Here is a 16082-nt window from a genome sequence, read left to right on the forward strand (position 1 = left end):
TCAGTCTTCCATTCAGCCAGTTCAGTCAGTCAGTCAGTCTTCCATTCAGCCAGTTCAGTCAGACAGTCAGTCTTCCATTCAGCCAGTTCAGTCAGACAGTCTTCTATTCAACCAGTTCAGTCAGTCAGTTCAGTCAGTCAGTCTTCCATTCAGCCAGTTCAGTCAGTCAGTCAGTCTTCCATTCAGCCAGTTCAGTCAGTCCGTCTTCCCTTCAGCCAGTTCAGTCAGTCCGTCTTCCCTTCAGCCAGTTCAGTTAGTCAGTCTTCCCTTCAGCCAGTTCAGTTAGTCAGTATGTCTTCCCTTCAGTCAGTTCAGTCAGTATGTCTTCCATTCAGTCAGTTCAGTCAGTATGTCTTCCCTTTAGTCAGTTCAGTCAGTCAGTATGTCTTCCCATCAGCCAGTTCAGTCAGTCAGTCTTGCCTTCAGTCAGTATGTCTTCCATTCAGTCAGTTCAGTTCAGTCAGTATGTCTTCCATTCAGTCAGTTCAGTTCAGTCAGTATGTCTTCCATTCAGTCAGTTCAGTCAGTATGTCTTCCATTCAGTCAGTTCAGTCAGTATGTCTTCCATTCAGTCAGTTCAGTCAGTATGTCTTCCATTCAGTCAGTTCAGTCAGTATGTCTTCCATTCAGTCAGTTCAGTTCAGTCAGTATGTCTTCCATTCAGTCAGTTCAGTCAGTATGTCTTCCATTCAGTCAGTTCAGTCAGTATGTCTTCCATTCAGTCAGTTCAGTCAGTATGTCTTCCCTTTAGTCAGTTCAGTCAGTCAGTATGTCTTCCCATCAGCCAGTTCAGTCAGTCAGTCTTGCCTTCAGTCAGTATGTCTTCCATTCAGTCAGTTCAGTTCAGTCAGTATGTCTTCCATTCAGTCAGTTCAGTCAGTATGTCTTCCATTCAGTCAGTTCAGTCAGTATGTCTTCCATTCAGTCAGTTCAGTCAGTATGTCTTCCATTCAGTCAGTTCAGTCAGTATGTCTTCCATTCAGTCAGTTCAGTTCAGTCAGTATGTCTTCCATTCAGTCAGTTCAGTCAGTATGTCTTCCATTCAGTCAGTTCAGTCAGTATGTCTTCCATTCAGTCAGTTCAGTCAGTATGTCTTCCCTTTAGTCAGTTCAGTCAGTCAGTATGTCTTCCCATCAGCCAGTTCAGTCAGTCAGTCTTGCCTTCAGTCAGTATGTCTTCCCTTCAGTCAGTTCAGTCAGTCAGTATGTCTTCCCATCAGTCAGTTCAGTCAGTTTTCCCATCAGTCAGTTCAGTTCAGTCAGTATGTCTTCCATTCAGTCAGTTCAGTCAGTATGTCTTCCCTTCAGTCAGTTCAGTTCAGTCAGTATGTCTTCCCTTTAGTCAGTTCAGTCAGTCAGTATGTCTTCCCATCAGCCAGTTCAGTCAGTCAGTCTTCCCTTCAGTCAGTTCAGTCAGTCAGTCTTCCCTTCAGTCAGTATGTCTTCCCTTCAGTCAGTTCAGTCAGTCAGTCTTCCCTTCAGTCAGTTCAGTCAGTATGGCTTCCCTTCAGTCAGTTCAGTCAGTCAGTATGTTTTCCATTCAGTCAGTTCCGTCAGTCAGTCTTCCCATCAGTCAGTTCAGTTCAGTCAGTATGTCTTCCCTTCAGTCAGTTCAGTTCAGTCAGTCAGTCTTCCATTCAGTCAGTTCAGTTCAGTCAGTATGTCTTCCCATCAGTCAGTTCAGTTCAGTCAGTCTTCCATTCAGTCAGTTCAGTTCAGTCAGTATGTCTTCCCATCAGTCAGTTCAGTTCAGTCAGTCTTCCCATCAGTCAGTTCAGTCAGTCAGTATGTCTTCCCATCAGTCAGTTCAGTCAGTATGTCTTCCCATCAGTCAGTTCAGTCAGTATGTCTTCCCTTCAGTCAGTTCAGTCAGTCAGTATGTCTTCCCATCAGTCAGTTCAGTCAGTATGTCTTCCATTCAGTCAGTTCAGTCAGTCAGCCAGTATGTCTTCCCTTCAGTCAGTTCAGTTCAGTCAGTATGTCTTCCATTCAGTCAGTTCAGTCAGTCAGTCAGTATGTCTTCCCATCAGTCAGTTCAGTCAGTCAGTATGTCTTCCATTCAGTCAGTTCAGTCAGTCAGTCAGTCTTCCATTCAGTCAGTTCAGTCAGTCAGTCAGTCAGTCAGTCTTCCTTTCAGTCAGTTCAGTCAGTCAGTCAGTCTTCCATTCAGTCATTTGTCTGAGTTGCAATAGGAACTAAATCAAAGAGAATAGAACAGTCTCATCCGTGTGTTTATTTAAATCAGTGTGTTTATTTAAATCAATATGTTCATTTAAATCAGTGTGTGTTCATTTAAATCAGTGTGTGTTCATTTAAATCAGTGTGTTCATTTAAATCAGTGTGTGTTTATTTAAATCAGTGTGTGTTTATTTAAATCAGTGTGTGTTTATTTAAATCAGTGTGTGTTTATTTATACTGTCTGATTCATTATGTTACATGATCACTACAGTAGCCCCACTCGGCTATAAACATAAATCAGACAATTATATGTTACATAACACACAACAGCATGGCCGATTTAGATAGCGGAATAGGCCCATTTAGATAGCGGAATAGGCCCATTTAGATAGCGGAATAGGCCCATTTAGATAGCGGAATAGGCCCATTTAGACAGCGGAATAGGCCCATTTAGACAGCGGAATAGACCTATTTAGATAGCGGAATAGGCCTATTTAGATAGCGGAATAGGCCCATTTAGATAGCGGAATAGACCTATTTAGACAGCAGAATAGACCTAGTCTAAATCATATTGACTTTCTATTTTGCAGCTCAGGCAGTTATTCTAGACAAAGTTCTTCTGTCTTTTATAAAAACATCTAATTTAACCTTTAACTAGGCAAGTCAGATAAGAACAAATTCTTATTTACAATGACGGCCTAGCCCGGCCAAACCCGGACAACGCTGGGCCAATTGTACGCCACCCTATGGGACTCCCAATCACGGCCAGTTGTGATACAGCCTGGAATGGAACCAGGGTCTGTAGTGACTCCTCTACCACGGAGATGCCGTGTCTCAGACCGCTGTGATACAGCCTGGAATGGAACCAGGGTCTGTAGTGACTCCTCTAGCACTGAGATGCAGTGTCTCAGACCACTGTGATACAGCCTGGAATGGAACCAGGGTCTGTAGTGACGCCTCTAGCACTGAGATGCAGTGTCTCAGACCACTGTGATACAGCCTGGAATGGAACCAGGGTCTGTAGTGACGCCTCTAGCACTGAGATGCAGTGTCTCAGACCACTGTGATACAGCCTGGAATGGAACCAGGGTCTGTAGTGACGCCTCTAGCACTGAGATGCAGTGTCTCAGACCACTGTGATACAGCCTGGAATGGAACCAGGGTCTGTAGTGACTCCTCTACCACTGAGATGCCGTGTCTCAGACCGCAGAGCCAGTCAGGAGTCCCTTCATCATTCTCACACAAGTCATTTCCTGAAGGTCCAAGCCTCTACTGCGCCATCTACTGGCATAACGCCGTTAGTGAACGCTGCTGTCAAACAAGTTGTAGACTTTTATTTTGGAAAACAAACCGGAAGCTTCAAAACGTCTGGTCTGGAGTCGCTGGACTGACTAGTTAACTCCCACCAGCTACGTTTGGTTCATGTGCTTTGCAGATGCCACATTCCTGACACAAGTTTGTAGGTAGAAAAAGATGTGTAACCGAGTAAAGGGAGACGCAAAGTAAGAATTCAACGTGGAAACGTTCCTTCATCGTCCTAACATATAACAGGATGTTCACAGAGCTAATTTAGTTTACAGCTTTAATTCCCATCCTAACAATTTACTGATGGATTTAGTTCTGTTCCTAACGATACGTAGGGTGAACCGTCTGGCAGCTATCTGGCTCCATAGCAGCTATCTGGCTCCATAGCAGCTATCTGGCTCCATAGCAGCTATCTGGCTCCATAGCAGCTATCTGGCTCCATAGCAGCTATCTGGCTGGCTCCATAGCAGCTGGCTGAAGACACTGAAGACCATCTGCTTTGTCAAACGAGGACAAACAGTCAGAATGTGGCACACAAACCCCCCCAAGCTGAGCAATCTGCTGCCAACTAGTTCGTTCAGTCAGTCCGTCAGTCCGTCAGTCCGTCAGTCCGTCCGTCAGTCCGTCCGTCAGAATAATGTTTCATGGTTTTCTACCAATTTGACAACAGTCAGTTCTGTTCAAACCAAGCGATGTTAAAAAATAAGTATGTAGAAACTAAACAGTAACAGCATCAATCCAACAAAATTCAGTCCGTCCGTCCGTCCGTCCGTCCGTCCGTCCGTCCGTCCCGTCCGTCCGTCCGTCCGCCCGCTCGCCAGCCAGTCAGCCAGCCAGCCAGCCAGCCAGCCAGCCAGCCAGCCAGCCAGCCAGCCAGCCAGTCAGTCGGTCAGTCAGTCAGTCCGTCAGTCAGTCCGTCGGTCAGTCAGTCAGTCAGTCAGTCAGTCAGTCAGTCAGTCGGCGTCAGTCGGTCAGTCGGTCAGTCAGTCAGTCGGTCAGTCAGTCAGTCGGTCGGTCAGTCAGTCAGTCGGTCAGTCAGTCAGTCGGTCAGTCGGTCAGTCCGTCAGTCCGGTCAGTCCGTCAGTCCGTCCGTCCGTCCGTCCGTCCGTCCGTCCGTCCGTCCGTCCGTCCGTCCGTCCGTCCGTCCGTCCGTCCGTCCGTCCGTCCGTCAGTCAGTCAGTCAGTCAGTCCGTCAGTCAGTCAGTCAGTCAGTCCGTCCGTCCGTCCGTCCGTCCGTCAGTCCGTCCGTCAGTCAGTCCGACAGTCAGTCCGGAGGTCTTTGATGTTAGTCTCACTTGGAACAACGTCCTCTCAACCTCTTCACTTCCACATCTTCACCGTATCCCCCTTTCTTTCTCTCTCTCTGTTTTTCCTTCTCTTCTTTATTCCCCACCCCTCTCTCCCTCCTCCCCTCCCTCCCGTCCTCTCTCCCCCCCTCCCTCCCGTCCTCTCCCCCCCTCCCTCCGTCCTCTCTCCCCCCCTCCCTCTCCCCGTCCTCCCCCCCTCCCTCCCTCTCTCCCCTCCCCTCCCTCTCTCCCCTCCAGTCCGGGTCTTTCTCCCAGCTCCACAGCCTTGTCTTGTCTTTCTATCCAGAATAAATCCATCTGTTGTCTGTCCGTTGACCTCCAGCCTACCTAAACAGACAGCTTGTTCTCTCTGCCTCACTACCCCTCGCTACACCTCTCTTCAGGCTGCATCACAACCGGCCGTGATTGGGAGGTTAAATGTTTGTTTTTTTATATATATATATAAACCCCCTCTACCTCTGCATAACCCCCCTCTGTCTGAATAACCCCCCTCTACCGCTGCACAACCCCTCTACCTCTGCACAACCCCCCTCTACCTCTGCACAACCCCCCCTCTACCTCTGCACAACCCCCCTCTACCTCTGCACAACCCCCCCTCTACCTCTGCACAACCCCCCTCTACCTCTGCACAACCCCCCTCTACCTCTGCACAACCCCCTCTACCTCTGCACAACCCCCCTACCTCTGCACAACCCCTCCTACCTCTGCACAACCCCCTCTACCTCTGCACAACCCCCCTCTACCTCTGCACAACCCCCTCTACCTCTGCACAACCCCCTCTACCTCTGCACAACCCCCTCTACCTCTGCACAACCCCCTCTACCTCTGCACAACCCCCCCTCTACCTCTGCACAACCCCCCTCTACCTCTGCACAACCCCCCCTCTACCTCTACACACCCCCACATAACCCCCTCTACCTCTACACACCCCCACATAACCCCCTCTACCTCCGCACAACCCCTCTACCTCCGCACAACCCCTCTACCTCTACACACCCCCACATAACCCCCTCTACCTCTACACACCCCCACATAACCCCCTCTACCTCCGCACAACCCCCTCTACCTCTACACACCCCCACATAACCCCCTCTACCTCTACACACACCCCTCTACCTCTACATAACCCCCTCTACCTCCCTCTCTCTATACCTCTCTCCATCCCTCTCCCTCTCTACATACCTCTCCCCCCTCCCTCCCTACATACCTCTCCCTCTCTCCCCCCTCCCTATAGCTCTCTCCATCCCTCTCTCTCCATCCCTCTCTCTCTCTCTATACCTCTCTCCATCCCCCTCTCCATCCCTCTCCCTCTCTCTCTACATACCTCCCCTCCCTCTCTACATACCTCCCCCTCCCTCTCTACATACCTCCCCCCTCCCTCTCTACATACCTCCCCCTCCCTCTCTACATACCTCCCCCTCCCTCTCTACATACCTCCCTCTCTACATACCTCCCCCTCCCTCTCTACATACCTCCCCCCTCCCTCTCTACATACCTCCCCCCTCCCTCTCTACATACCTCTCCCTCCCTCTCTACATACCTCCCCCTCCCTCTCTACATACCTCTCCCCTCCCTCTCTACATACCTCCCCCTCCCTCTCTACATACCTCCCCCTCCCTCTCTACATACCTCCCCCTCCCTCTCTACATACCTCTCCCTCCCTCCCCACAACTCTCTACCTCTGTATATGTCTGCATGCAGTTTCAATTGTGTTTTTGTCCCATTTAGTGAATTCTTGGTTAGTGAGTGGACCCCAGACCTCACAACCATAGAGGTCCCTTTCTCTCTCTTCCTCTACCTCCCACCACCCCTCTCCCCCTCCCTCTCCCTCCACCCCTCTCCCCCTTACACACAACCATGTTTTTGTACTTTCACCTTTGCAATACATTCAGTTCCTTCTCAATCCTTCACCAAGAGACCACCTTGTCCTGTTCTCCCAAAACAAAACAACATTCTCTCTTTTCAGCCGTGTGTTTCATGCCACTACTGACATGTCCATGTTCTTCTGTAAGACCCATTAAATGAGACGCGTCAGGGATATTTATCTCTGAGCTTCACAGGAACGGATCACAAGCAGAACTAACATGTGAAACAGCTCTTTTATAGAGATCAGATGATGATGCTATTGGGGAAGGCATGGGAGGGAGAGAGAGGAAGATGAGGTAGAGGAGGGAGAGGGGGGAAGAGATGAGGGGGAGAGGAAGAGATGGGGAGATGAGGGGGAAATGGAGGTAGAGAGAGAGGAAGAGAGGGGGAACGAGGGAGCAAGAGATGGGAACAAGGAAGTAAGAGATGGGGAGATGCAGGGAGAGAGAAGGGAGAGTGAGGTAGATTAGAGAGAGAGAAAGGAAGAGAAGGGGAGAGAGAGGAAGAGACGGGAGAGAGGAAGAGGGGAGAGAGAGAGGGAGAGAGGAAGATAGGGGAGATGAGGGAAGGGGAAAGGCGAGAGAGAGAGGAAGAGAGGGGGGAAGGGGGAAGGGGAGAGAGAGAGAGGAAGAGAGGGGGGAAGGGGGAAGGGGAGAGAGAGAGAGAGAGAGAGAGAGAGAGAGAGGAAGGGGAGAGAGAGGAAGAGAGAGGAGATGAGGGAAGGGGGAAGGGGAGAGAGAGAGAGGAAGAGAAGGGAGATGAGGGGAGGGGGAAGGGGAGAGAGAGAGAGGAAGAGAAGGGAGATGAGGGGAGGGGGAAGGGGAGAGAGAGAGAGGAAGAGAAGGGAGATGAGGGGAGGGGGAAGGGGAGAGAGAGAGAGGAAGAGAAGGGAGATGAGGGGAGGGGAGAGAGAGAGAGGAAGGGGAGAGAGAGAGGAAGAGAGGAAGAGAGGGGAGAGAGAGAGGAAGAGAGAGGAAGAGAGGGGAGAGAGAGAGGGAGAGAGGGGAGATGAGGGGAGGGAGAGAGGGGTACATGGGGAAAGAGAGAAAGGGAGAGACATTTTTGGAGAGATACAAGTGGACTGGCTTGGTGCTACCCAGGAGTCTCCTCCCCATCTGTTATTTCCCTCCCAGTGGAAAACACAATATAAAGGTCCCGTGCCAGGGGTTGCACACAGTGATGCTCAGACTGGTGAAAGTAAGGACGGGACCTTTGACTCAGCACTAGAAGCATGCTCTGGATTCCCCAACCTGAGACTGAATTCCCCAAGGTGTACTCATTCTTTGAACACACAGTAAAGGTATGAGTGTCCTATGCCAAACACTCACATGATATTCCTAATACCACTTCATTCCCTGTCAATGGAGAAGCACTGAATGTTTTTACTGAAGGACTGAAAATGATATCTGAGGCTGACCACTGGATGGCAGCATGTGAACATCTAAATGCCAGACCAGTCCAGCCCATATAGCCCAGCCCTGTCCATATAACCCAGCCCTGTCCATATAACCCAGCCCTGTCCATATAACCCAGCCCTGTCCATATAACCCAGCCCTGCCCATATAACCCTGTCCTGCCCATATAGCCCAGCCCTGCCCATATAACCCTGTCCATATAGCCCAGCCCTGTCCATATAACCCAGCCCTGTCCATATAGCCCAGCCCTGCCCATATAGCCTAGCCCTGTCCATATAACCCAGCCCTATCCATATAACCCATCCCTGCCCATATAACCCAGCCCTGCCCATATAGCCCAGCCCTGCCCATATAGCCCAGCCCTGCCCATATAGCCCAGCCCTGCCCATATAACCCTGTCCAGCCCATATAACCCTGTCCAGCCCATATAGCCCAGACCTGTCCATATAACCCAGTCCATATAACCCAGCCCTGTCCATATAACCCAGCCCTGTCCATATAACCCAGCCCTGCCCATATAGCCCAGCCCTGCCCATATAACCCAGCCCTGCCCATATAACCCAGCCCTGTCCATATAGCCCAGCCCTGTCCATATAGCCCAGCCCTGTCCATATAGCCCAGCCCTGCCCATATAACCCAGCCCTGCCCATATAACCCAGCCCTGCCCATATAGCCCAGCCCTGCCCATATAGCCCAGCCCTGCCCATATAACTCTGTCCAGCCCATATAACCCTGTCCAGCCCATATAACCCTGTCCAGCCCATATAACCCTGTCCAGCCCATATAGCCCAGACCTGTCCATATAACCCAGTCCAGCCCATATAGCCCAGACCTGTCCATATAACCCAGTCCAGCCCATATAGCCCAGACCTGTCCATATAACCTGTCCAGCCCAGATGAGCCCAGCCCTGTCCATATAACCCTGTCCAGCCCATATAACCCTGTCCAGCCCATATAGCCCAGTCCAGCCCATATAACCCTGTCCAGCCCAGACGAGCCCAGCCCAGCCCATATAACCCTGTCCAGCCCATATAGCCCAGACCTGTCCATATAACCCTGTCCAGCCCATATAACCCTGTCCAGCCCATATAGCCCAGATCTGTCCATATAACCCTGTCCAGCCCATATAGCCCTGCCCTGTCCATATAACCCTGTCCAGCCCAGACGAGCCCAGCCCTGTCCAGCCCACATAACCCTGTCTAACCCATATAGCCCAGTCCATATAGCCCAGTCCATATAGCCCAGCCCATATAGCCCAGTCCAGTCCATATAGCCCAGTCCATATAGCCCAGTCCAGTCCATATAGCCCAGTCCAGCCCAGTCCATATAGCCCAGTCCATATAGCCCAGCCCATATAGCCCAGCCCATATAGCCCAGCCCATATAGCCCAGCCCATATAGCCCAGTCCAGTCCATATAGCCCAGTCCATATAGCCCAGTCCATATAGCCCAGCCCATATAGCCCAGCCCATATAGCCCAGTCCAGCCCAGTCCATATAGCCCAGTCCATATAGCCCAGTCCATATAGCCCAGCCCAGTCCATATAGCCCAGCCCATATAGCCCAGTCCAGTCCATATAGCTCAGTCCATATAGCCCAGCCCATATAGCCCAGTCCAGTCCATATAGCCCAGTCCATATAACCCAGTCCAGCCCATATAGCCCAGCCCATATAGCCCAGTCCAGTCCATATAGCCCAGTCCATATAGCCCAGTCCAGCATAAGTGAGGGGAGAGGTAATGTGTACTCACATTTTCTATGACAAACGTCCACTCCTTGTCTTCAAACTCCTCTGCGTGGGGGTCCTAGGAGAGAAAACAACATGGAAGTATTCAGACCCCTTCCTTTTCCACAGTTTGTTACCTTACAACCTTATTACCTTATCAATCTACACACAATACCCCTTAATGACAAACCTTTTATTTTTGTTTATTTTTTTTTACAAATGTATTAAAAATTAGAAACAGAAATACCTTATTTACTATTCAGACCCTTTGCTATGACACTCGAAATTGCATCCTGTTTCCATTGATCATCCTTGAGATGTATCTACAACTTGATTGGAGTCCATCTGTGGTAAATTCAATTGATTGGACATGATTTGGAAAGGCACACACCTGTCTATATAAGGCCCCACAGTTGACCGTGCATGCCAGAGCAAAAACCAAGCCATGAGGTCGAAGGAATTGTCTGTAGAGTTCCGAGTCAGGATTGTGTCAAGGCACAGATCTGGGGAAGGGTACCAAAGAATGTCTGTAGCATTGAAGGTCCCCAAGAACACAGTGGCCTCCATCATTCTTAAATGGAAGAAGTTTGGAACCACCAAGACTCTTCCTAGAGCTGCCCGCCCGGCCAAACTGAGCAATCTGGGGAGAAGGACCTTGGTCAGGGAGGTGATCAAGAACCTGATGGTCACTCTGACAGAGCTCCAGAGTTCCTCTGTGGAGATGGGAGAACCTTCCAGAAGGAGAACCATCTCTGTAGCACTCCACCAATTCGGCCTTTATGGTAGAGTGGCCAGACGGAAGCCACTCCTCAGTAAAAGGCACATGACAGCCCACTTGGAGTTTGCCAAAAGGCACCTAAAGGACTCTCAGGCCTTGAGAAACAAGATTCTCTGGTCTGATGAAACCAAGATTCAACTCTTTGGCCTGAATGTCAAGCATCACATCTGGAGGAAACCTGGCACCATCCCTACGGTGAAGCATGGTGGTGGCAGCATCATGCTGTGAATATGTTTTTCAGCGGCAGAGACTAGTCAGGATCGAGGGAAAGATGAACAGAGCAAAGAACAAAGAAATCCTTGAAGAAAACCTGCTCCAGAGCGCTAAGGACCTCAGACTGGGGCAAAGGTTTACCTTCCAACAGGTAAATGTGATATTTCAGTCATTTTTTTCATACATTTGCAAAATAAATCAGAAAACCTGTTATTGCTTTGTCATTATGGGGTATTATGTATAGATTGATGAGGGGGGAAAAAAACGATTTAATCCATTTTGGAATAAGGATGTAACGTAACAAAATGTGGAAAAAGTCAAGAGATCTGAATACTTTACGAATGCACTGAGTATTGAACTTTAGAAACGTTCAATGTTGTATCGATCGGCTAGTTAACACAGAAAGGTGGCAGTTTTCTAGACATAGAACCAACTAGTCCAGGACAAAAAAAATACATTCTCAACAAAGATCCTCCAATGAAATACCTTCTTTATAGTCCAAGACTAAGCTTAATATGCCTGATAGTTATCACTGGCTGGTCTAACGTAGTGTATCTGGTCTAGTATTCATGCTTCGCCTGCATCTGTTTACATGTTTCAGGTGATAGAAATCTGAACTCACAACCAGTGTTTTGAAAGGTCTTTAATAATACTTTGCTGTGGATATGTCATCTCAGAAGACCCAGCTGAATAAGGATCCACCCACCCAGACAACAATTAGAGTTTATGTCCAAATGTCATATTATTCAACATTCCTTGCGGAGGTCCTGAGAGAAAGTAATTCCATTCCATTCTCCCAGACGGTACATCATTAGCGTTAGCTACCTAGCTATCACCGTCTGGTCTAACAGGCTACTGGGAAACTACCTAGCTATCACCGTCTGGTCTAACAGGCTACTGGGTAACTACCTAGCTATCACCGTCTGGTCTATCAGGCTACTGGGAAACTACCTAGCTATCACCGTCTGGTCTATCAGGCTACTGGGAAACTACCTAGCTATCACCGTCTGGTCTATCAGGCTACTGGGAAACTACCTAGATATCACCGTCTGGTCTATCAGGCTACTGGGAAACTACCTAGCTATCACCGTCTGGTCTATCAGGCTACTGGGAAACTACCTAGCTATCACCGTCTGGTCTATCAGGCTACTGGGAAACTACCTAGATATCACCGTCTGGTCTATCAGGCTACTGGGAAACTACCTAGCTATCACCGTCTGGTCTAACAGGCTACTGGGTAACTACCTAGCTATCACCGTCTGGTCTATCAGGCTACTGGGAAACTACCTAGCTATCACCGTCTGGTCTATCGGGCTACTGGGTAACTACCTAGCTATCACCGTCTGGTCTAACAGGCTACTGGGTAACTACCTAGCTATCACCGTCTGGTCTATCAGGCTACTGGGAAACTACCTAGCTATCACCGTCTGGTCTATCGGGCTACTGGGTAACTACCTAGCTATCACCGTCTGGTCTATCAGGCTACTGGGAAACTACCTAGCTATCACCGTCTAGTCTAACAGGCTACTGGGAAACTACCTATCTATCACCGTCTAGTCTAACAGGCTACTGGGAAACTACCTAGATATCACCGTCTGGTCTATCAGGCTACTGGGAAACTACCTAGCTATCACCGTCTGGTCTATCAGGCTACTGGGAAACTACCTAGCTATCACCGTCTGGTCTATCAGGCTACTGGGAAACTACCTAGATATCACCGTCTGGTCTATCAGGCTACTGGGAAACTACCTAGCTATCACCGTCTGGTCTATCAGGCTACTGGGAAACTACCTAGCTATCACCGTCTGGTCTATCAGGCTACTGGGAAACTACCTAGCTATCACCGTCTGGTCTATCAGGCTACTGGGTAACTACCTAGCTATCACCGTCTGGTCTATCAGGCTACTGGGAAACTACCTAGATATCACCGTCTGGTCTATCAGGCTACTGGGAAACTACCTAGATATCACCGTCTGGTCTATCAGGCTACTGGGAAACTACCTAGCTATCACCGTCTGGTCTATCAGGCTACTGGGAAACTACCTAGCTATCCCCGTCTGGTCTAACAGGCTACTGGGAAACTACCTAGCTATCCCCGTCTGGTCTAACAGGCTACTGGGAAACTACCTAGCTATCACCGTCTGGTCTATCAGGCTACTTGGAAACCAGTCTCATATGTGCCTTTTCCAGATCTATTAGACATCCAGGCTGTCTGTCAAATGACGTTTGGATGCTGATGTGAGATGAAACTGAGTCATTTAGAGCAGAAGGGCTCAGGGGGAGAGGACACTCAAACCACTAGGTCCCACACACACACACACACCATTAGGCCTGTCCTCAAAGTGATGGGATGAATGGGATGGAAGGATGGTAGTGAGTTGGAGGAGAGTAAAGGGTAGTAATGGAATCTATATGCACTCAGTCTGACTGGGCAGCATACAGTGGTTCCTCCTTTAAAAGTTGCGTCATACTGCAGCACACCTTGCGGGCTGCTGCAGCATTCTATGGCACGTTATTTAATTGTCAGCCATTTTCACATTAATGCAAGTTAATGACCACCAGAAGGCATCTTTGAGAAGCATTTGATAGTCTCCCATATTGGCATTACTAGATAATTTAAAACCTTTTTTGTAATAACATAGCACATGGGATTGATTTTAAGAAATTTGGCATAATTCATTTGATTCATATTATGGTGTTTCTATTCCGAGAAAAAACGAAAAACAATTAATATTGTATTGTATATATTGTATATTGTATATTGTATTAACAATTAATAATATAATATTTCCATTAGGATGGAATATAAAATATGGCGCTGTACAACGTGATGGTCAGGAGTAGGCTACGCATAAGAGGATTGGAGGATTGTAAATTCATATCTAAGGGGCATAACATTTCCACACCCTAATTGTAGTGTAACTAATACTCATTCCGCCTATGGTAGGCCTACAGTATATCTACAAATATGTTTTTCAATGACGTGACTCTCCGCCAATAATTACATTTAGAGGATTGGAGGACTAAATTAATATCTAAGGGTCTTTTTCTGTTAGGATCTGTGAGAATATCTGAGAATATCTAAAGGGCTTTAATATCATTCTAAATGAATTAATAATAATAATCGCTTTGTTTAAAAAGTAACAATATTTTTGAGATGAGGTTAATTTAACCTAGAGTGAGCAAGAAAAAGGCCATTCTTGTTATTTAGAATGATTTATTTCTAGAGAAACCTAACTATTTAGCAGACATCACTTGGTTATATTCAGTCAACACACATACAGTTGAAGTGGGAAGTTTACATAAACTTTAGGTTGGATTCATTAAAACTCGTTTTTCAACCACTCCACAAATTTCTTGTTAACAAACTATAGTTTTGGCAAGTCGGTTAGGACATCTACCTGACTACTGCGTGTTACACAACATGAATACAGGCCCTGCCTACTACGTGTTACACAACATGAATACAGGCCCTGACTACTGCGTGTTACACAACATGAATACAGGCCCTGACTACTACGTGTTACACAACATGAATACAGGCCCTGACTACTGCGTGTTACACAACCTGAATACAGGCCCTGAATACTATGTGTTACACAACCTGAATACAGGCCCTGACTACTGCGTGTTATACAACCTGAATACAGGCCCTGACTACTACATGTTACACAACCTGAATACAGGCCCTGACTACTGCATGTTACACAACCTGAATACAGGCCCTGACAACTGCGTGTTACACAATCTGAATACAGGCCCTGACTACTGCGTGTTACACAACCTGAATACAGGCCCTGACTACTGCGTGTTACACAACCTGAATACAGGCCCTGACTACTACGTGTTACACAACCTGAATACAGGCCCTGACTACTGCGTGTTACACAACCTGAATACAGGCCCTGACTACTGCGTGTTACACAACCTGAATACAGGCCCTGACTACTACGTGTTACACAACCTGAATACAGGCCCTGACTACTGCGTGTTACACAACCTGAATACAGGCCCTGACTACTATGTGTTACACAACCTGAATACAGGCCCTGACTACTACGTGTTACACAACCTGAATACAGGCCCTGACTACTACGTGTTACACAACCTGAATACAGGCCCTGACTACTACGTGTTACACAACCTGAATACAGGCCCTGACTACTACGTGTTACACAACCTGAATACAGGCCCTGACTACTACGTGTTACACAACCTTATGAATACAGGCCCTGAGTACTGCGTGTTACACAACCTTATGAATACAGGCCCTGACTACTGCGTGTTACACAACCTGAATACAGGCCCTGACTACTGCGTGTTACACAACCTTATGAATACAGGCCCTGACTACTATGTGTTACACAACCTTATGAATACAGGCCCTGACTACAACGTGTTACAGAACATGAATACAGGCCCTGACTACAACGTGTTACAGAACATGAACACAGGCCCTGACTACTAAGTGTTACACAACCTGAATACAGGCCCTGACTACTGCGTGTTACACAACCTTATGAATACAGACCCTGACTACTGTGTGTTACACAGCATGAATACAGGCCCTGACTACTGCGTGTTACACAACATGAATACATGCCCTGACTACTGCGTGTTACACAACCTTATGAATACAGGCCCTGACTACTGTGTGTTACACAACCTTATGAATACAGGCCCTGACTACTGCGTGTTACACAACCTTATGAATACAGGCCCTGACTACTGCGTGTTACACAACATGAATACAGGCCCTGATTACTGCGTGTTACACAACCTGAATACAGGCCCTGACTACTACGTGTTACACAACCTGAATACAGGCCCTGACTACTGCGTGTTACACAACCTGAATACAGGCCCTGACTACTACGTGTTACACAACATGAACACAGGCCCTGACTACTGCGTGTTACACAACATGAATACAGGCCCTGAGTACTGCGTGTTACACAACATGAATACAGGCCCTGAGTACTGCGTGTTACACAACATGAATACAGGCCCTGAGTACTGCATGTTACACAACCTGAATACAGGCCCTGACTACTACATGTTACACAACATGAATACAGGCCCTGAGTACTGCGTGTTACACAACATGAATACAGGCCCTGAGTACTGCGTGTTACACAACCTTATGAATACAGGCCCTGACTACTACGTGTTACACAACCTTATGAATACAGGCCCTGACTACTACGTGTTACACAACCTTATGAATACAGGCCCTGAGTACTGCGTGTTACACAACCTTATGAATACAGGCCCTGACTACTGCGTGTTACACAACCT

At 48.1% G+C, this 16082-nt stretch overlaps 1 protein-coding gene across 5 annotated transcripts in view; it reads right to left on the reverse strand.

The window, feature by feature from the left end:
* The window catches only part of ehbp1 (EH domain binding protein 1), a 400782-nt gene that overhangs the window by 341682 nt on the left and 43018 nt on the right, over positions 1 to 16082 (reverse strand). For all 5 annotated transcript variants that reach the window (XM_045687294.1, XM_045687320.1, XM_045687312.1 and 2 more), the window contains exon 5: positions 9819 to 9872. In XM_045687294.1, coding sequence (XP_045543250.1) covers positions 9819 to 9872 — 54 coding nt within the window. The remainder of the gene's footprint in view (positions 1 to 9818; positions 9873 to 16082) is intronic.

This window comes from Salmo salar, chromosome ssa01, assembly GCF_905237065.1.
Source record: "Salmo salar chromosome ssa01, Ssal_v3.1, whole genome shotgun sequence".
NCBI classification, from domain to species: Eukaryota; Metazoa; Chordata; class Actinopteri; order Salmoniformes; family Salmonidae; genus Salmo; species Salmo salar.